At 40.5% G+C, this 22,178-nt stretch overlaps 1 protein-coding gene across 4 annotated transcripts in view; it reads right to left on the bottom strand.

Annotated features, from left to right (window-relative positions):
- The window catches only part of sepsecs (Sep (O-phosphoserine) tRNA:Sec (selenocysteine) tRNA synthase), a 72,083-nt gene that overhangs the window by 46,708 nt on the left and 3,197 nt on the right, over positions 1-22,178 (bottom strand). Inside the window, exons 1-4 of one of the 4 annotated variants that reach the window (XM_060825176.1) lie at positions 21,751-22,104; positions 15,289-15,407; positions 13,399-13,553; positions 7,924-8,042 (exon numbers count right to left, since the gene is read on the bottom strand). In XM_060825176.1, coding sequence (XP_060681159.1) covers positions 7,924-8,042; positions 13,399-13,553; positions 15,289-15,402 — 388 coding nt within the window. In that variant the 5' untranslated portion in view covers positions 15,403-15,407; positions 21,751-22,104. Of the gene's footprint in view, positions 1-7,923; positions 8,043-13,398; positions 13,554-15,288; positions 15,408-19,815; positions 20,025-21,750; positions 22,105-22,178 lie in introns of those variants that run through there. The other 3 variants (XM_060825167.1, XM_060825158.1, XM_060825185.1) reach the window with 3 other exon arrangements.

Here is a 22,178-nt window from a genome sequence, read left to right as displayed (position 1 = left end):
GTTGAGATCATAATCAAGACAACAAACTAAAGATTTTGAAATTCTTACATTTGTTTTAACACAGGCAGAATTGTCAAGACAATAAAATGAATGCCCTGTCAGACCTTGGACGGGAGTGGAATATATAATGGCCTTTAAATGTGAGGTGGATTATGATCTGAAAATGAAGAATTGAAAATGTTATGGGGAAAGGACAGGGGAAATAGGACTTTAAAACAGCTCTTTCAAAGTGTCAGTATTGACACAGTTAGTAAAAATAGCCTTATTTGAGAATAATAAAGTTAGTATGAGAGAGTTTTAAACAATGCACCATCTCATCGTTGTCATTGGCACAGGGTCTTGATATACTCAGTGCAACCATGCAGGTGCAATAATTTAAAGGGGCAAACTTGCTCCTCACCAGGGTAGGAACATTTCCCTTTCTGCACTGCTGTGTCCCTGCAGCTTTAGAGCAAACACAAATTCTAATCTTAGAATCAGAGAATGACACAGCACAAAAGGAGGGCACCTGGCCTCACATGCTTGTGCAGAATAAAATATCTTTGGTAAGAAAGGAGAAACCTTGGATGACTTTGCTTTAGATTATTAAATAATTGTGCTGGATTCCAAAAAACAAGTTTTACATGGCATACAGCAAGCATAGAAATAACAGGTCAAATTTTTTTTCCCAAGCTTTTAGTGTTCTTCACTCTTTCAGATACCAAGATAAATCACTGAGATAGAAGCTAAATTAGAAACATCATCACTCTATTAGTTATTGAGTGCTGTGTTCTTGCAGTAATTTAATAAGATTTTCAGGTCTTCCAAATTCCAAATTGTTCAGTGAGATTCACTAATTATTGTGAAAATAAAGTCATAATCTGTTTCTATACATTCATTTTTCTTACATATAAATATTTTTAAAAGTTACCTATTAAACACACAGAAAACTAGCACAGCATAAAAGCTGTTAGCTTCAACAGATTACAATCTCAGATTTTCATAGTTGTAAAAATAACTCTTCCTGCTGCATGTTTCAAACATGATTGATTGCTGCTACTTGATTCCATATCCATCTTTCCCCATCCAGTTACGCACCACAAATGTGACTGGAACAAGTTCTATGTACAAGATGGTCAGCAAGTCAGCAGAGTACATTTAACAGTACCTCCCTAAGACCAGCAATTTAATGGGAACACCATCTACTTGATGGTTCATAGTCAGTAGCTAAGTATCCTGTAATCCTCGAGCCAACATCACAGTGGGAGGGGCCTTCACAAGGACCTGAAACTGAAGGTCAAAGACCAACTCATCACAGCATGTTCAGCAATGAATTGAGAGGGATGATGAACAGAAAGGGGTAATAAATAGAGGGCAATGTTGCTCAAATTCCTGGAGCTAATACACAAAAGAATGACGGAACACAGAAATATTTTACTTTGGTCTAACCAGGTTAGATTTTGATTTAGAAACATGAGAAGCACGTTGACATGTAAAAACTGGTTTTCTTACAATGACGACTGGATCATGTTTCAGACAACACTAATTTGCATAACATCCTGAATACATACTTCCTCTTCTGACACTAGGTTTGAAATTGTTTCAGGTAACATTACGGAACTAGTCACAAAGGAAACTAGCAGTTAGTGATCATCAAACCTTCCTACATCATTACATAAAAACTGATAGAAACTGAATTTGAACAGAACAATAATGCTGATTTATTATTCCTTCCATTCTTCGAATCATTTTACTGCTTGCTATGCAAATCCTCATACGACCACAATGAGTACAATTAATAGATGCAGTAGAAGTAGAGACCCCTGCCAAAACCATAGGAGAAGTGTATGTGATTAATACCACTTATACAAATGTCTTCTCCAAATAATCAAGACAGAGCTCAGAAATTTACGCATGAAAAACAGCAGCAGGAGGCAAATTCATATCCTATCACATTTCAGCAAAGTACGTCAATGTAGGTCAGCAATCACAGGGATAATCAGTGAGTAAGACTTGGTGAGAGTTTGGGTTTTGGCAGCAGGAATTATGGATCAACTCAATTAGGAAACATGAAAGATGGAGTCTACACACAAGAGCTCTGGGATAGCCAAGTCTCGAAGTAACAAAAAGTGAAGGCCAATGTTAACAAATATAGGCTATTCAAAATTTTCCATATTGTGTGCTCACAATCTCCCAATATGTGCAGATGTTCATAGAACACATTTATAAGAAACTTTGAATGTCACTAGTACTCAATCTATTATTTTCACCCTCATATTGAAGATAGAACAATTCAGAATTAATCTGCACTTGTAGAGCAGGAATTAATCAGGAATAGTCAGCATGGTTTTGTTAAGGAGAGGTCATGTCTGACCAACTTGATTGAATTTTTTCAAGAATGAACAGGTATGTAGATGAGGGCAATGTATTTGAGTAATCTATTTGGACTTTAGCAAGACTTTTTTTGGAGTCTGAAGGGAAGAGTCCATGGGATCCAAGGAAATTTGTCAAACTGGATGCAGGATTGGCTGAGTAGCAGGAAGCAGAGAGTGACGGATGGTTTTGTGAATGGAAGTCCGTGCTCAATGTGGGGTTCTGCAGGGATCAGTGTTGGGGATCCTTGCTGTTTGTGGTGTAATTATAAACAATTTAGATCTGAATTTAGGAAGGTTGATCAATACATTCGCAGATGACATGAAAATTGGTGGGGTGATAAACAGTGAGAAAGATATAGATGGGCTGATCAGTGACAAATGGAATCCAATTTGGATAGGTGTGAGGTTATGCACTCGGACAGGACAAACAAGATAAGGGAATACATGATGAGCAGTAGGACCCTGGGAAGCAACAATGATCTGAATGACCTTGGCGTGCACATACATTAATCCCTTAAGGGAGCAGGATGGGTAGATAAAGTGGTTATGAAGGCATTTGGAAGTTGCCTTCATAGCTGAAGCATATAGTTTAAGAGCAAGGAGATGATACTGGAACTGTATAAAAAGTTAGTAAGTCGACAGCTAAAGTATTACGTGCAGTTCTAGTATCCACATCATTGGAGGGATGTGATCGCACTGGAAAAGATGCAGAATAGCCTGGACTGCAGAGTTTTAATTATGAGTAAAGATTGGACAGATTAGGGTTATTTTCTTTGGAGTAACGGAGACTGATGAGGAATATGACTGAGCTGTATAAAATTATGAGGGGCATAGATATGGTAGACATGAAAGAACATTTCCCATTGATGGAGGGATCAATGACCAGTGGTATAGATTTAAAGGAAGGGACGGGCAAGAGGTGACAAGAGGGGAAAAAAGAATTCACCCTGAGGATGGTGGGAATCTGGAACTGATTGCTTGTAAGGATGGGAGATGCAAAAACTCTCATAACACTTTAGAGGTATTTAGATGTGCATTTGCGATGCCAAGGCATAGAAGACTATGGGCAAAGGGCTAGTAAATGGGATTAGAATAGCTAAGTACTTGTTTTGACAGTTGCAGACTCGATGGGCTAAAGGGCCCTTATCTGTGTTGTGGACCTCTATGAATCATCTAAAAAATTCTATTTTTAAACATAGATTACATTGCTGACAAATACAATTTACAATATGTTTACAATAACATTATTGCACAATTGGACAATTAATCTGAGTTCAGGCTACCCACTGAAACATGCAAGACCCATTTTCTTTCACATTGTGGGAGTTAGTGGCAGGGAAACAAGTTGTTTCTATAAATACATTAAAATTAATCATTGAAACGGACCACTATTGCGAAAGGTTCAAGCTTCTGCAGAAATCAGCAAGTCTTACCATCAATAGGTGACTTGACAAGTCTAAAACATTGAAACATCACAGGTACACAAAGCTTAAGAACAGCACAATATTTTAAATCTGTTAGTAGGATAATTAGCAATCATGCATCATTTTATTTATTTACGCATTGCAGTAGCATATCTGCAACTACAGGGAGAGGGAGAACAAAGAAGTGATTTGTCTTTGCTGCCCTCATTGGTGTTAAGTCTCCCAATGTTCATATTCTAAATTCCAAAATTGTCGTACGCATCTACCATAATTCTTGGTACATTTACAGCATATTAAAACAAGTATAAGATTTTAATAATCAAAACATTTACAGGTACAGTAGGAAATACAAAATACTTAGAATTCAAAGTTCTAATTCTGAAACTGCAAGGGAGGCTTTGTAATTTGGCAGGTAATCTGTGAAGTGTGGGCTTTACAGGGACCCTTATACATTTAAACTATTCTTTCGCCTCTAAATGGAAAATTCAAATCTCAACCTTCAGTGCTTTGAATGAAGATCTTTAATTATTTCAGTAGGGCCTTATATATTTTGTCATCTTCCACTTTAACATGCTATCCAGCATACTCCAACTAAAACCTAACAATTGCTAGGAAATTTCATGAATTGTTCCTACTAAACAAGTATTTTGCACTTGGCTAACATGATGCCACTATATAAGAAAGGTGGTAAGGAAAAGCCAGGCAAATATAGACTGGTGAACCTAACATTGATGGTGGAGGGAATCCTGAGGGACAGGATTTACAAGTATTTGGAAAGGCAAAGACTGATTAGAGATAGTCAACATGGCTTTGTGTGCAGGAAATTGTGTCTCATTAATTTGATTAAGGTTTTTGAAGAAGTAACGAAGAGGATTGATGAGGACAGAGCTGTGAACATAATCTACATGGATTTCAGCAAAGCAGTTTCTCCACAGTAGACTGGTTTGCAAGGTCAGATGACAGGGAATAGAGAGAGAACTAGCTATTTGGATACAGAACTGGCTCAAAGGCAGAAGACAGAGGCAGTGATGGAGGGATGCTTTTCGGACTAGAGGCCTGTTACCAGAGGTGTGCCACAAAGATGAGTGCAGGGTCCACCACTTTTATCCTTATTATAAATGATTTGGATGTGAACATAGGAGGTATGGTTGATAAGTTTGCAGATGACATCAAAATTGGAGATGTAGTGGACAGCCAAGAAGGTTACCTCAGAGTACAACAGGGTCTTGATCAGATGGGTCAATGGGCCAAGGAGTGGCAGATGGAGTTGCAAGTGGAATCCCAGGTAGACAGGATAGTGAAGGTGTATGGTATGCTTGCCTTTATTGGTCACAGCATTGCATATGGGAGGTGTGAGGTCATGTTGTGGCTGTACAAGACATTGGTTAGGCCACCTTTTGAAAACTGCATGTAATTCTGATCCCCCTGCTATAGGAAGGATATTATGAAACTTGAAAGGATTCAGAAAAGATTTACAAGGATTTTGCCAAGGTTGGAGGGTTTAAGCTATAAAGAGAGGTTGAATAGGCTGGCGCTAATTTCCCTGGAAGATTGGAGGTTGAGGGGTGACCTTACAGAGGTTTATAAAATCATGAGGGGTTTGGATAATGTGAATAGACAAGGTCTCTTCTCCAGATTGGAGGAGCCCAAAACTAGAGGGCATAGCTTTAAGGTAAGAGGGAAAGATTTAAACGTTGCCCTAAGAGACAACTTTTTCATACAGTGGGTAGTGAATCAGCTACCAGAGGAAGTGATAAAGGCTGGTAGAATTACAACATTTAAAAATCATCTGGATGCGTGTATGTATATGACGGTTTAGAGGGACGTGGGCCAAATGTTGGCAAGTGGGACTAGATTAATTTAAGATATATGGTCAGCATGGATAAGTTGGACCAAAAGGTCTATTTCCATGCTGTACAACTATATGACTCTATGACTCTAATTGGACTTCACCACTTACTAAATGTCACAATGAATACCAGAAATAGAAGGTAATGTAAAATGTAAATTACATTGCTTTTTAAATTTATGGTTTTAGTTTGTGATAACACTCAAGTTGCTGTCAACTGAGGTTCTTCAGTTCTCCTAAGCCAACCCAAAACCTAGCTCAACATTGCAGCCAACAGATTTCCCTACAATCTGACAGACAGGCCATATATTAGGAAATCTGATGGCCAGCTACAGCACAACAGTCTTATGAAGGGAAAACTTGAGGCAGAATATCAGCAAGTCCCTGGGTAAATCCCATCATGACACCTCAGGGTTTGTAGCCAATGCTTCCCTGGCTTAACCTATATATTAAAACAATGTAAAAAGGTACAAAATCCAATTCCTAAAAGCTAGATAAACTGCAGATAGGTAGTCTTTTAAAATTTAAGAAGACAAATTACTAATTTCTATACATACAACTGTCAAGATTACAGATAAAACTTGGGCAATATCTTATTTCTTAAATTAAGCACAGAGGTAGGCCAAGAAAGCAGATGATACTTCTAATCAAGAGCAGATTAAATTTCTATGCGTGATTATCGTTATCTCGAATTATTGCATGCGCATTCCCCGACAACAGTCAACGGTTTCACAGTCATCACTAGACCCTTAATTCAAGATTTGCTACTGAATTCAAATTCCACCATCTGGTGGGATTTGAACCTGGTTCCCAGAGTATTGCCAGGATCTTTGGATTAACACTCTAACGACTAGGCTCTCGTCTCCCCAGTCACGTCCTCCATCACCATTGCCTAATTTTCCTCATCCTCATTCTGTCTTATGCACAACAAAAAGCCTTAGTCTTTACATTGCTTTCAATATAATTAGGTTAAGTGATTGTATAGCCTTCATTGTCCCCTACAATATAACCTAACAACCTTGGAATTGAAACTCTGCCAAAGAGTTTCATCCCCAGCTCCGTAACATTCACATATCTGGGCCTCTGAATGCTGCTACACACAAGATAGGGAACCACCCCTCACAACTCATCACTACTGTTGCTAAGTCTTAGGTGCCCATCTTTTCAGAGTGAATGAATCATGGCATATGGTTATGATGTTGATGTCATGGGCTGATGGAGCTTAATCAATGTTTAGGTTACAGTGAGTGCCTCCCTTCTGTGCTGAGGCATTTGCTGAGTACTTGCACAATAGCATTTTTCATTTTCTGTTCTGACTCCCTCATTTAGATGTGTTTACACTGCGCAAGAACAAGTACAAACACATCTCAGGCCCCAACAATTTGTACTGCTCATCACTGCACAACCTTCTCTTACAAGCCAATTTAGGAGCGAGATAGTGTGTGCCAAATTTTCATTTGATTTTCCCTATATCACTGTAGTTGGGCCTTCTTGTTTCCTCCGGTCTCCTCTCATCTTCAAGCTCCCCCTATAATTAAGACCATAAGACCATAGTTGTCAGCCTTTTCACTACCTTCCTTGACATTCATTTCATTTGGTCCTATTTCCATGCTCAGCCTTAGCCTCACACCAATCTTTCTTCAATTTAGCTACCTTTGTCTCCCTTCACCACACATTCACTGCCCCATTGTCCTCCCACCCTAAACCGACAGTTCTCAACCTTCTTTGTCCCCCTTGCCCTTGTCACTAAGAATTTGCCATATTCCCCCTCCATTTCCCAGGATCCTATCAGTATCCTTTAAGTTTCAGTCTCCATCATGGCTTTCTATCTAACATACACTTACCTAAGACTTTTGAGCTTAATGACCCCAGACAGCTTTGAAGTGGTCAGTATGGCTGTCTTACACAGACAGGTTTATTGACTGTTCATCCTTACTTTGTGAGCATTCGCATAAAGAAAAGGCTGTATTATTAAGAATCTTAAGGAAGAAATCCAGCCTGCTAAGTATATGCCTGATATAAATAATTGGGTTTGTGAACAGACATGCTTCCATTTTTACCTAATAAGTATTCATGGCACTTTGATGAATGAAAAAGAGAAGGCTCACCGGTCTGAAAAGTTCAATGCACTTAACACCAAAACTTTAACTCACTATCGGAAAACAACTTCTCCCATCAATTAGGTCCCCATCCCTCTGTCTAAAAGCTTTGGGAATATTCCAGACCGTGTTCCTAATGAATAAAACAGAAACTGCAACCTAGGGATTCTATGATTCTAATACTAATTTTGTCAGACCTGCAGCTCGAAGAATGTCCAGTACTACAGAGTTTGTAATTTTGTTCAGGAGACTGGATCCCGCTGCTTTGGGCTGAATAGCTGCAATGTCACCTGATCTTCCAATTCCATGCATCAACCTGGAAAAAAAAAATTCAAAGATTAAAATAAATGTCAGATATTACTAAAAGTTAAAAAGCTTTTAACATGACTGTTTACAATCTGACATTCCACTGTTTGTTCAAATTTGTCTTTTTTAAACAATTTGTCAAGGGAACCATAACAGTGTTGAAATTCACAACAAACTTCTGAGATATTCCATTCATATTTTTATCCCAAAATATCACTAATTCTGGCTTAGGCACTGCAAAATCCAGCACAGCCCCTATTTTTGCTTCTCTGGTGGCTACTTGGCCTTGCCCACAGTATAGCTGACAGAAATTAGTTTTGCTCTGGCAAATACACTTTCTGCCAAGTCTATGACAAAACTGGTTCTTCGTAACTGATAAACAATTTGTCCAAGTGTTTCTAATACTCCTCCCAGGTTTGGCTGAAAATAACCAATGACCAGTATATACAATACAAATTTCATAATCCATCAATGACCTTGTTTGATTATCTTTGAAACAATGCTGGCACATGCTTTATTCTGAACAGCATGATCTCACATTAACAAACTCCATCTGGGGTCATGAAAGCTGATATTTTTGTGGCTGTATCAGTCATTGAAACTTGCCAATATTCCTTTAATAAGCCAATTTTTGCAATAAATCTGGTTTGTCTGATCCTCTCAATTCAGCCCCCAATTGTGGAACTGAATATGAATCTGCCTTTGCTGCTGCATTGACTTTGCGATAATCTATACCTAATGTCTGTAATCCAACTGGATCACACAGATAATGTGAAGTTATCCACTTTGGTAGCAAAAATAGGAAGAGAGATTATTATTTGAATGGTTGTAAATGGACAGGGGAATGTTTAACGAGACCTGGTGTCCTCACTCACGTCGCTGAAAGTAAGCCAGTAAAGGTAAACTGTATGTTGACCTTCATAGCAGGAAGATTCATGTTCCGGAACAAGAATGTCTTGCTGCAATCATACAGGGTATTGGTGAGGTGACACCTGGAATAATGTGTGCACTTTTGGTCTCCTTACCTGAGGAAGAATGTTCTTACTATAGAGGGAGTGCAGTGAAAGTTTCCAAATTAATTCCTGGGATGGATGTACAAACAGAGATTGAGTTGATTAACATTGTATTCACTGGAGTTTAGAAGCTTGAGGGCTATCTCACAGAAACCCTAAACTTTTAACAGGACTAGACAGGTTAGATGCAGGAAGGATGTTCCCGAAGATGAGGGAATCCAGAAGAAAGGGTCATGATTAGATTAGATTACCTACAGTGTGGAAACAGACCCTTCAGCCCAAGAAGTCCACACCGACCCTCCGAAGAGCAACCCACCAGACCCATTCCCCTACATTTACCCCTGCAACTAACACTATGGACAATTTAGCATGGCCAATTCACCTAACCTGCACATCTTTGTGACTGTGGGAGGAAACCACGCAGACACGGGGAGAATGTGCAAACTCCACACAGACAGTTGCCCGAGACTGCCTCACAGCACCGGGTCCCTGGTGCTGTGAGGCAGCAGTGCTTACCACTGAGCCACCGTGCTGCCCAAGAAAAAAAGACATAGTTTAAGGATAAAAAGTAAACCTTTTAAGACTGAGTTGAGGAGAGATTTCTTCACCCAGAGAATGGTGAGCTTATAGAATTCACTGCCACAGAAGTGGATGTGGCCAGTATATTATATGCTTTCAGGAAGAAATAGTTATTGCTGTAGTGGCTAAAGGGACCAAGGGATCATATAGGGGAGGGTGGGATTAGCACAGTGAGTTTGATGCTCAGCCATTGTTATATCGAACGGTGGAGCAGGCTTGAGAGGTCAAATGACCTACTCCTGCTCCTATCTTCTTTGCTTCTATGAATCAGCAAGGGGTCAGTTTCCGGGTTGTCAGTCAGGGTCCGAGCATTCTAAATGCTCTGAGGTATAGTTAGGGAGCAGTTAGCTAAGTATAATGTCTATTGAATAGTTGATCAGGAGTTGGGCTATTATTTAGTTATTTACTGCATTCAATATCAGATATTTGCAGATTATTTGGGCAGCAAAAACAGCCAACTGGAAGTTTAAATATCTTAGACAGTGCCATGGCTCATCTGGACATCTGCACAGTCCTAACACACATCATGTAATTCAAGTCCAGATATGGAGACTGGAAGACCTGGGTCACAGGTTTTCACATTAATGAATAATAAACTGATTTTTGTTTTCTATAAGTTCTATGCCATCTCCTCTTACAGAATTTCTTTAATTGATCCCAATTCAGAGAAAACAGAGTGGTTCTCAGTCCCCTGAAAAGAGTTGACAGGGTTTCCGGAAGTTAGTGTTTGACCTCTCGAGCTTAAAATAAAAACAAATTAACTTGCTTAATTTTAAAGTATCCACTCACGTCTATCCAACTATATTTCAAATTTTATTTGATATACTTGGTATAGAATGCCTCATTGCAAGTTATGGTGACTGCCTGTAAAAAGGTTGTGTAACATCTAACTGCATGAACAAGCCGTGAGTAAAGACCTACTCATTTGAACTAGATCTTGTCGACCCTTCTAAAAACAGTTGACAGACATCACTGAATGTGGTAAGCACTTAGGATACAGGGAAATGCTAGGCTGGGTAACAAAACTATTTTTTATTTCAAAATATGCTTTACTCATAAAAATACCTTTATATACATAGTCACTAAAGCAGTTCAGGAATATATTAGAGTTTGACTCTATCCAACAAAACAAACACAAGGCATTTCTTAATTGTACAAGCCTATATTTACATATATTTGATGTACCAGGAGGGTCTGATAACTGAACGGAGTCACATTTAACTTCAGCAGAAGGACCTCAGACAGTGGTCTTTCCTCACTGCACATTGGTGGTAGCTGCTGCAAGCTTTAGTGCTTTCCTCAGCACATAGTCCTGTAACTTGAAACCTGCGAGTCTGCAACAGTCGATCGGGGTCAACTCCTTGTTCTGGAAGGCCAACAGGTTTCAGGCAGACCACAGAGCATCCTTCACTGAGTTGACTGCCCTCCAGGCACAGTCAATGTTTGTCTCCATGTACATCCTGGGGAGCAGACAGTACAAGCACAGAGCACAAAGCTGCTTGGGACGAGCCTAGAGAAAAACCACTGCATCTTTCTCTAGACTTCCTTTGCAAAGGCACATCCTAGTAGATATGTGACAGACTCTATCCCTACTGCAGCTGTTTCAAGGACAGTGTGCGGCGGTGCTGAGTCCAGGCGTACATGAAGAATCTCACAGGTAGGGTCCTTCCCACCACCAACCAAGCAACGTCTTTGTGCTTGTTTGAAAGTTCTGCTGATGAGGCATTCTGCCAAATGACTGTGACAGTCTGGTCAGGGAACCACATGACGGTCTTGAGGATGCTATGTGCTGACCACTTCCTGATGGATAAAAAATGAGGTCTGCAGATGCTGGAGATCACAGTTGAAAATGCATTGCTGGTTAAAGCACAGCAGGTTAGGCAGCATCCAAGGAGTAGGAAATTCGATGTTTCGGGCATAAGCCCTTCATCAGGATTCCTGATGAAGGGCTTATGCCCGAAACGTCGAATTTCCTACTCTTTGGATGCTGCCTAACCTGCTGTGCTTTAACCAGCAACGCATTTTCAACCACTTCCTGATGGACTTAGTTTTCTTTCCAAATTTCTCCACAAAGGACAGGTGATATAGCACAGTCCAACTACTTGGAGCATTCTGCAGCAATGAAGCCAGGTCCATCCATTACAACACCGGAGATGGGTAGAATCTCAGTATGTAGTGACACTTGTGTTTGGGTACTGAGGGTCTGCACACAGCTTGGTATGGCCACATTCAAAGGTGGCCATCAGGATGAAGGCAGTGTTGGATACATTCTTCCTCCCCTTATCCAGAGTTTTGAACATGTTGTTCCTGCCAATAAGGTCCATCTTAACCTCCAGATGAAGTGGAAGATGGCTTGGGTGACTGCAACGACATAAGTTCTGGGAATGGTCCAGACTGGCAGCATGTACAACAACAGAGTACCTCACACCTGATGACCAGGTTGGAACCCGCAATGGAGAGGGTTCAAAAGCCCAGTATCTGCCTCACCTTGGCGATACGGTCTTCCCAAGTTTTTGCGCACTCTGTGCCCTCTGAACTATATTCCCAGCACCTTCAGATTATCTGCCCTGATGGTGAAGGGGATAAAGGGCTGGTCGGAGCAGTCCCCAAAGAGCCGTTCCCGAGGCCAGTTCAAACTGGTCATAGATGCTCATGTCTGTGCACTGACAGAGGATCTGAATAGAAAATGGAATGTCATCCATGTACAGGGTGGCTTGCAGGTCTCTGGTTGTCTGGAATAGTCACCCCTCACAGGGTCCCATCCTTCCTGATGGAGGCTGCATAAGATTCTATAATACATTAACAATGCAGGAAATATTGCACAGCCCTGCCTGATTCCTATCCGATCGGGAAGCTTTCTGATTCCCACTAAATGATTGAGACTACACTACTGTTATTGGCATATAGCAGTTGGATCCAATTGCAGATTCTCTCCCCAAAGACCATATTGGAGAGCACATCTAGGATGGCACGGCACGGTAGCTCAGTGGTTAGCACTGCTGCTTCATAATGCCAGGGATTTGGGTTCAATTCCGCCTCGGGCAACTGTCTGTGTGGAATTTGCACATTCTTCCTGAGTCTGGGTGGATTTCCTCCAAGTGCTCCGATTTCCTCCCAAACTCCAAAGATGTGCAGGTCAGCTGAATTGCCCATAGTGTTAGGTGCATTAGTCAGGGGTAAATATAGGATAGGGGAATGGGTCTGGGTGGGTTACTCTTCAGAGGGTTGATGTGGACTTGTTGGGCTGAAGGGCCTGTTTTCACACTGTAAGGAATCTAATCTAATCTAATAAAAGTCTGCGATATACTGTTAAAGGCCTTTCCTGATCCAGGCTAATGAGGCAGGGGTCTACAATCCTGTCTTGCATGTAAGTAATTGTATCCCTAAGGAGCACAAGGCTGTCAGAGATTGGCCTGCTCGATATAGCACAGGTAGGCTAAATATCAAAACATCATATCTTCAGGCTCCCAAGCTCCAGATACCCTGTAAATAACGTGACCAATTACAGGGTAATTATTAAAGAGTAACTTCTGATTCAGTTGATTATTTATTTTAGCAGAACTGAATGGAGCATGAATGTGGGGTTTGCAGAGTCAATGTGCACTTGGATGTGATCATCTGGCTCTCAACTGCCTTAACATGACAATATCTGTGCAAATATAACGTCATAAACTCAGTGACCTGTAAGGCTATATTTCACCACTTTTACTTTGGAAAACTGAGTTAATAAAATAATGTACTCAACAAAACTAAGAAAAAAAATGTAAACTATACCTATAGTGTCTTCTAGCAACTAGGTTTGAGGCCACTCTTCCTTCCCTCTCGCCAACTCCACAATTACCGATGAAGTTATTGCTGTCCATAATAGCCAGTTCATGTAGGAAAAGCTCAATAGTACTGTCATCCCATCCATCTTCTGGGCATTTACCCTAAGAAAATGATAGAACAGAAATAACAGGATGTATACTTTCACACTAAGCATTATTCCAGTTTACTATCTGAATTTAGTTTTTATACTGATGTTACCTGGTACTAAAGCTAAGATTATTCCCTGTTATTCCTGATTTCTCAGCATAGGCAACAGTTTCCCTGCATTACCTCATCAAGTCAATACTTTAAAGCTTGTTTACATAATTGGTTCTCTTCAATTTAGTGCCCTTTAGGGAAAGTAACCTGCTGTCTTTTTCTGGTCTTGCAATGTGACCCCAGACCCATGGCAATGTGATCAACTCTTAACTGCCTTCTGAAATGGCCTATCCAGCCATTCAGTTCAAAGCAATAAGGGTTGACTATAACTGCTTCCCAGCCTGCCACACTCATGTCCCAGGAAAAAAGGTTAAAATCCCTCAACTATTGATATTCATGGGTAAAAATGGCAAGTTTATAAAACCAGTCCTCAAGGTTCAATCCTTTTGACCTGGTATTATTATCCTGGTTGGTGAATACGCACTACCATAGCCAAATATGTTTCCAGAGGTGTGGTGCTCAAAACTGAATACAGGTATGTTAGATGGATTTGACCAAGGCTCTGGTAAACTAATAACAAACCAAGGCTTAACTTCCTCACTTTCCTATTATAAGCCCTCTGGAGATCACATCTGATCAACAGTAAAGGTAGCTTTGAAACCAGGCAAATATAGTGCCAACTAAGTGCTCGACAGCATTCCAAACAATTAAATAACAGCTGCAGTGTCAACCACAGATCAGACAGTAGCACTCTTGCCTGAGTCAGGCAAGGTTTCAGGTTCATGTCCAATACTTGTACTACCAAGCACAGCAATCAAGGATGATACTGCCCTGTAATACTTTAACAAAAAATTCTTTCACAGATGTGGATGTCACTGGAAGGACAAGCATTTATTACCCATTCTGAATCACCATGGAGAAGGTGGTGGTGAGCTGCCTTTTTCCATGACTGCAGTCCAAGACACCAACCGAGGGAGTGCTGCACTGATGGATGTGTAATCTTTCAAATGAGCTATGAAACTGATGCCTGGTTACTTGCTTGATAATGCAACAAGTTCCATGAAACTATTTTAAGGAAAACTGGGGAGTTATCCTCAGTGTCCAGGCCAATATTTATTTCAGTCAAAGATTATCTGGTCATTAACACATAACTATTTGTGCAAACTTGCTATGCAGGAACTGGCTGCCACAATTCCTCCCTACATTGCAATAGGAACTGCATTTAAGTACTTCAAGCATTATGAATCAGCTTAAGTTGTTCAATAATTGTGAAAGGTGCTAAATAAGTTGCCAGTCTTTTCATCCCTAATCTTGGGATGTCTTTGCCTGTATAAAGCTGTGAAATATTCTAAGGAAAGGAGATGAAAATTAAATGTTGCACGTTTCTTAAGTTATTGACAACAACATATGCAATAAGCACAATGTTTTGGTGAGCATTCTCTTCAAAAGCCTTTTGTAGGAATTAACTAGTTAACTGAAGAATTATTGATCAAGAAAAGTCTAAGCAATTAAGCCAATGGTTAGAGACAGAGAGTGGGAGAAAGAAGAGAATAGAGGAATTGATAAATTCAGAGTGTAGCTTTTAGGAACAAACATTTTTGTTGTTATTTAAAAATAAAATTTGATTCACATGTTTCTATAAAATAAATTACACAATGAATAGTTTTGCTAATTGTTACCCTAACTTGTTTTCATTACCTTTTCTATTAGAAGTCGAATTAAGTGCTCATGTGTGCGACGAGCCTGTGAACCTTGCCGAATGTAGGAAGGAGAGACAATCTGTTCACTTAAAGAGAAGTTTTCAGGATTCATTGCAACTGTTGGTGAGACAAAGATGAGTCAAAATTTCGTGTGACAATGCTACAACTGAAACTTGCAGATTTCACATTATACATCAACCTGTAGTTGCACATAGAGAATTAATCATCAAAACATTACATATTGTAATCAGTGACTCACAAATACTATTTGTGTGATTTTTCAGATATTCTTTTGTTCAAATATGCTTAATTTTCATTTAACATTCATATTCATGATGTTACCGTGAAAACAGTGCTTAATGCATTTATCAGTCTTGATGAGTTACCTCCTTCTACTCACAGACCACCACAATATCAAGATGGCGTGTTTGAATTCATGGGTTTATTAAATGTTGGAGCTTAATTTTTTTCCAATGATTTTAAAATAATTTACATTGCTACAATATGGCTCCTGAGGACTATGGCTGGTGCATACTGAGTGAGTGGCAAAGGAGGAAAATAAATAACATGGGAAATCTAAGGAATCATATAGCAGCAAAGGGTACCTGAAGGTGTGTGGCGTAACGAGAGGTGTGCGATTGAAGGTGAGGGTCTTGGAATAGAATTTGATGTGTGGGGAAGATGATGCAGGATGTTTAAAGGGCCTTTAGGTGATAACTGCAAATTTCTGCCCCAACACAAACAATGTTCCCTTACAACATAATTTTATTTCTCCCTGGAGCTGTTTTCACTCCCCATTAATTATGGTGACTTTATGAACACTTAATAAAAATTAATTCACTTTCTGCATTTCTAATTAAAAAGCAATAGAGTCATAGAATCATAGAGATCTACAGCATCGAAACAAACCCTTCGATCCAACCCGTCCATGCCAACCAGATATCCCAACCCAATCTAGTCCCACTTGCCAGAACCCGGCCCATATCCCTCCAAACCCTTCCTATTCATATACCCATCCAAATGCCTCTTAAATGTTGCAATTGTACCAGACTCCGCCACATCCTCTGGCAACTCATTCCATATACATACCACCCTCTGTGTGAAAGAGTTGCCCCTGACATCTCTTTTATATCTTTTACCTCTCACTCTAAACCTATGCCCTCTAGTTCTAGACTCCCCGACCCCAGGGAAAAGACTTTGTCTATTTATCCTATCTATGCTCCTCATAATTTTGTAAACCTCTGTAAGGTCACCCTTCAGCCTCCGACGCTTCAGGGAAAACAGCCCCAGCCTGTTCAGCCTCTCCCTATAGCTCAGATCCTCCAACCCTGGCAACATCCTTGTAAATCTTTTCTGAACCCTTTCAAATTTCACATCTTTACAATAGGAAGGAGATCAGAATTGCACAGGATATTCCAACAGTGGCCTAACCAATGTCCTGTACAGCCGCAACATGACCTCCCAACTCCTGTACTCAATACTCTGACCAATAAAGGAAAGCATATCAAACGCCTTCTTCACTATCCTATCTACCTGCGACTCCACTTTCAAGGAGCTATGAACCTGCACTCCAAGGTCTCTTTGTTCAGCAACACTCCCTAGGACCTTACCATTAAGTGTATAAGTCCTGCTAAGATTCGCTTTCTCAAAATGCAGCACCTCGCATTTATCTGAATTAAACTCCATCTGCCACTTCTCAGCCTTTGGCCGATCTGGTCCAGATTCTGTTGTAATCTGAGGTAACCCTCTTCGCTGTCCACTACAACTCCAATTTTGGTGTCATTTGCAAACTTACTAGCTGTACCTCTTATGCTCGCATCCAAATCATTTATATAAATGATGACAAGTAGAGACCCCAGCACCGGATCCTTGTGGCACTCCACTGGTTACAGGTCTCCAGTCTGAAAAACAACCCTCCACCACCACTCTCTGTCTTCTACCTTTGAGCCAGTTCTGTATCCAAATGGCTAGTTCTCCCTGTATTCAATGAGATCTAACCTTGCTCATCAGTCTCCCATGGGGAACCTTGTCGAACACCTTACTGAAGTCCATTTAGATCACATCTACTGCCCTGCCCTCATCAATCCTCTTTGTTACTTCTTCAAAAAACTCAGTCAAATTTGTGAGACATGATTTTCCACGCATAATGTCATGTTGACTATCCCTAATCAGTCCTTGCCTTTCCAAATACATGTTTTAAACAATTTCAAAATGATTCTAGATGCATTAAGTCATTGCTTGCAAATTCTGTTCACTCATCAAATACTGACTTCAACTTATTTTGCTCATTATTATCTAACTCTTTTGTTGATACAGATTATTTCTGGCTTTGTTTCACATTCTACTGACAGACGTTAAGGACTGGACTTTGGCTATTTGTAACTCGAGTTTAGACATTTTCCAACTCAGTGAACCTGCCTTGATAAGCAGAATTCCAATCATTAGGATTCTATTTCAAGGGAGCAGGTGTGGGCCAAAGTTAGGTTTTCTGATATTTTAAGACTAAACACAGGGAATGATAGGTGTTGAGGCATACTTAACTGAAGTTTATGAAGGGTGTATAATATGAGGTCAACTGCAATGTCAGTGGAATATTTGCGAATCTGAAAGGTGACCAAGTGTAAATTGGGGTTTCAAAGACAAAATGGGCTATGTTACAAAACCTGAACATACATAGGGTTGAAAATTCCTTTTAGGATCAAATAGTAACAGTGGATCCAAACAGTCAGATTCAATCTGATCAGGTGGTTACAGTGAACAATCAAGTCAATGGCAAAGATGCAGTGACTGCTTCAGAAGCCGAAGACAATAGCGTCAGTCTTTGCAATTGTTCAAATAGAGAAAAATACAGATTGTTCAAGACTGAATGTTACAAAAACAGAGCCAAACGGAGGGATGAGATCAGATTGATGCTGAATGTCATGCAATCATCCGCAACTATTTCCATTTCTGACTCTATGTTGGAAGGAAAGTTATTTATGAAGCAGCTGAAGATGGTTGGGCTTAGGACACTATCCTTAGGAACTCTGGCAGTGATGTCTGGATCTGAGATAACTGACCTCCAGCACCACAACCATCTTATGGTGTGCCTGGTATGACTCCACGGATAATAAATTGACCCGCAATGCCATTTGGGAAGGAATTCCAGGACTTTGACCCAACAACACCAAGGAACAGTGCTATATTTTGTAGTCTGAAGTTAGTACATCATTGGAAATCGATCCTATGTGACTGTGACAAAGGTAAACTGTCACTCCTCATCCCTTTGACCCGTCTGCAGTCTTTGACTGGTTGGTCATCGATAGTCCCTTCTCTATCTGCACTTTAATACAGCTAGTTAAGACTGAAGTCATCTAGATAAATTCTCATCTTGCTAAGTAAGAGTGTATCAGTTAGAAGGGAATTCCTTGCTGCTCCTTCACCGTTAGCTCTGGTATGATTCACCTCCACTCCCAAATGATCCATCCTACTAATTTCTAATCTACATGCTCCATGTTGGCAACGAAATCCAAATAAACAGCATTAGTTTTCAGATGTGGACTGACCACCACTACCATACCTCACCATCTCCTCTTGCCTCCTTCACTTTTGCTAACTTACAAAATTATTTAAGCAACACCAGCACTGAAAGAGCAGAATTTGCTCCAATATTAGAAAGGCAAGAGTTATTATCTTGGGAATTCACCAAAAACTCCGATCCTTACATACTGACTCCACTATTCTTGCTGACAACTGTTTGCAACTCTGGTGTCTTATTTCAGACAAAATGTGTTTCCAATCAGATAACTGTGTCATCACCAAAGCCATCTATTGCCACCTCTATAAAGTTGCCTGATTTTGCCCAATGTCAGCTCCTCTGTCACCAAAGCACTTGGTATGGCTCTATTACATCTACGTTTTACTATTCCAACACATTTTAGCTTAGTCACTCATATTCTACCTGAGGTCATCTGAAACTCGTCTGTGTCCAACCTAACACAAAATCTAATTCATTTATCACCCATGCTCTCGTTAATCACATAATTGAAGCAACACCTCAATTTTAAAGTTCTTATTATTATTGTTTTCTGATGTTCAAAGCAACATCTAAATGTAAATTGTCGTCATTTCGGGCTACTTCGGTGTTCGGGACAGAAACTTCATTCACTTATTTCTCGTGGAAAGAAGTTGTCAGAGTTGCAAACGATTTTCTGTAACGCTGGAACTGAGAAATTAGCTCACACTGTCCACTCTGAGCTCCATCAGGCTGTCAGTAAGCCCGCAGTTTGCAATGACCCCGTGTTGAGCACTCTGCCGAGACAAAACTGACCCATTCTGACCCACTGCAGCCAATCGCCCATCCAGTTTACAGGCCCAGACTGAAACCTCGGTGATAGAGTAATCTCTTAACCCGTTCTGGGCGCGTTCACACACAAGCCCGGCTGGGAGAATGAACCTCACGGCCTTTCTCGATTAAGGGATACTTCCATCCCAAAATACACGACAATTCACTTCCTGACACCGGCTGAGACAATTCAACTCCTACCCTATACACTGTCCGAAATCTAGCTCTGTCGGGACCAATGTACAAATTTCACCCGCAGTCACTGAACCTTGCTCTCTGCCGCTGCAGGCAGCCTCTCGGTAGATTGCACAGCCGCTTCCACTCCGGAAATGTCTGTCTCAGCAGCGCCTCGGGCTTCAGATCGGAGAGAGCTCCTGTACTCAACTCCCAAAGCTCGAACAACCTCCAACACACTGCAATGAACATCAGGGCAACATTGAGCAATCCAAATCTGACGCGGGTAAGATGCTGACATTTGATTTACTTCACTATGTGAAGGTGATACAAACTGTCTGCTATCTCCAAAGACTTCAAGGAATCACCACAATGCATATATTGAATTAGGTGTGAGTTGAAAACTGATCAGAGTCGTGGAACTGTAGAGCACGGGAACAAACCCTTTGGTCCAACTCGTCCATACCGACTAAATATCCTAACCCAGCTGAAAACGTGTTGTTGGAAGAGCGCAGCAGGTCAGGCAGCATCCAAGGAGCAGGAGAATCGACGTATCAGGCATGAGCCCTTCTTCAGGAAGGCTCATGCCGGACACGTCGATTCTCCTGCTCCTTGGATGCTGCCTGACATGATGCGCTTTTCCAGCAACACATTTTCAGCTCTGATCTCCAGCATCTGCAGTTCTCACTTTCTCCAAGAAAATATCCTAACCTAATCAAGTTCCATTTGCCAGATGCCTTTTAAATGGTGTCATTCTACCAGCCTCCATCACTTCCTCTGGCAGCTCATTTCATACAGGTACCATCCTCTGTTGGGTCCCTTTTAAATCTTTTCCCTCTCACCCTAAACCTATGCCCTCTAGTTCTGGACTCCCCATCCCAGGGAAAAGACGTTGTCTATTTATCCTATCCATGCCCTTCATTATTTTACAAACCCCTATAAGATCACTCCCCATCCTCCAATGCTCCAGGGAAAACAGCCCCAGCCTATTCAGTCTCTCCGTGTAGCTCAATCCTCCAACCCTGGCAACATCTGATCAAGTTTCACAACATCCTTCCAACATGAAGGAGACCAGAATTGCATGCTGTATTCCAAAAATGACCAAACCAATGTCCCGTACAGTTGCAACAAGATGTCCCAACTCATATACTCAATGCTCTTGATTTCCAAATTCTAAAGGAAGAATCCTTGAATAAAGCTGAATCTATCTGTTGTCATTTTTATTCAAATGATTTTATAATAAGACACTTTCTTCATTCAAACAGATTAAACAGAAGCAAATGTAGACCATTTGGTCCCTGGAATGTCTTCCACCAGTCAGTGAGACCATAGTCATAGAGATGTACAGCACAGAAACAGTCCCTTCGTTCCAACTCATCCATGCCGACTAGATATCCCAACCCAATCCTGCCAGCACCCGGCCCATATCCTTCCAAACCGTTCTTATTCAAACATCCATCCAGATGCCTTTTAAATGTTGCAATTGTACTGTCCTCCACTACTTCCTCTGGCAGTCCATTCCACACATGCACCATCTTCTGCGTGAAAATGTTGCCCCTTAGGTCTCTTTTATATCTTCCCCTTCTCACCCTAAACCTATGAACTCTAGTTCTGGACTCCCCCTCTCCCTCAGGGAAAAGACTTTGTCTATTTACCCTATCCATGCCCCTTTATAAACCTTACCACTGAGCCACCATGCCACCCTTCATTCCTTGTTCTAAGGAAAATCTTTGCAGCATCTGCCCTCAAATTAACCATTTCACCTCATTATGGAGGATAATTTCACTACAGACATCAAATTTGTCAAGTAAGAACTTAAAGATGCAATGCTGAAGGGTTTTTACTCGAGTCAAGTTTTCAATCTTTTTTCATTATATAAGAAAAGTCCGCATTTATGTCAAATATTCCATCAGTTGTGATGGAAACCAGTTTCTTGATGGATCGCTTTTCGCAAGCATGTACCTTTTGAATTGGTTTTCGATATTCTCACCCCTTGTTCTATTTTTAGAGTCAAAGGTTTGAAAGGATCTTCTTTAGTTATTATGTCCTTAAAAACTATGTGCACAAAAACGATTCAGCTGTGCTGTATCCATCATGTTGATGGAGTCATCAAACTACAATGAGATGTATTTTCAGTTCTCAATGCCCTGCTGTAGTTCGTAAAATACATCTTCAGGTAAAGATTCCATTCATCCTGTTACTGTGGAAGTAGTAAGTGGTTGGTGCTCTGTATTGCAATATTATTTATTATTTGTTTTTGAAGCTTTTGAATAGAATCAGAGGCTACAGTCATGTTTCTTTATTGGCTTTGTCATTTGTGAATGTTTGTCATAAAATGGCAAATACAAAATGATGCTTCAGGCCTTAACTTTTGCTGCTCATTTAGAAAA

Source organism: Hemiscyllium ocellatum, chromosome 1 (genome assembly GCF_020745735.1).
Source record: "Hemiscyllium ocellatum isolate sHemOce1 chromosome 1, sHemOce1.pat.X.cur, whole genome shotgun sequence".
NCBI lineage: Eukaryota > Metazoa > Chordata > Chondrichthyes > Orectolobiformes > Hemiscylliidae > Hemiscyllium > Hemiscyllium ocellatum.
The sequence above is the reverse complement of the archived record's forward strand: the minus strand, read 5'-3'. Positions and strand labels throughout refer to the sequence as shown.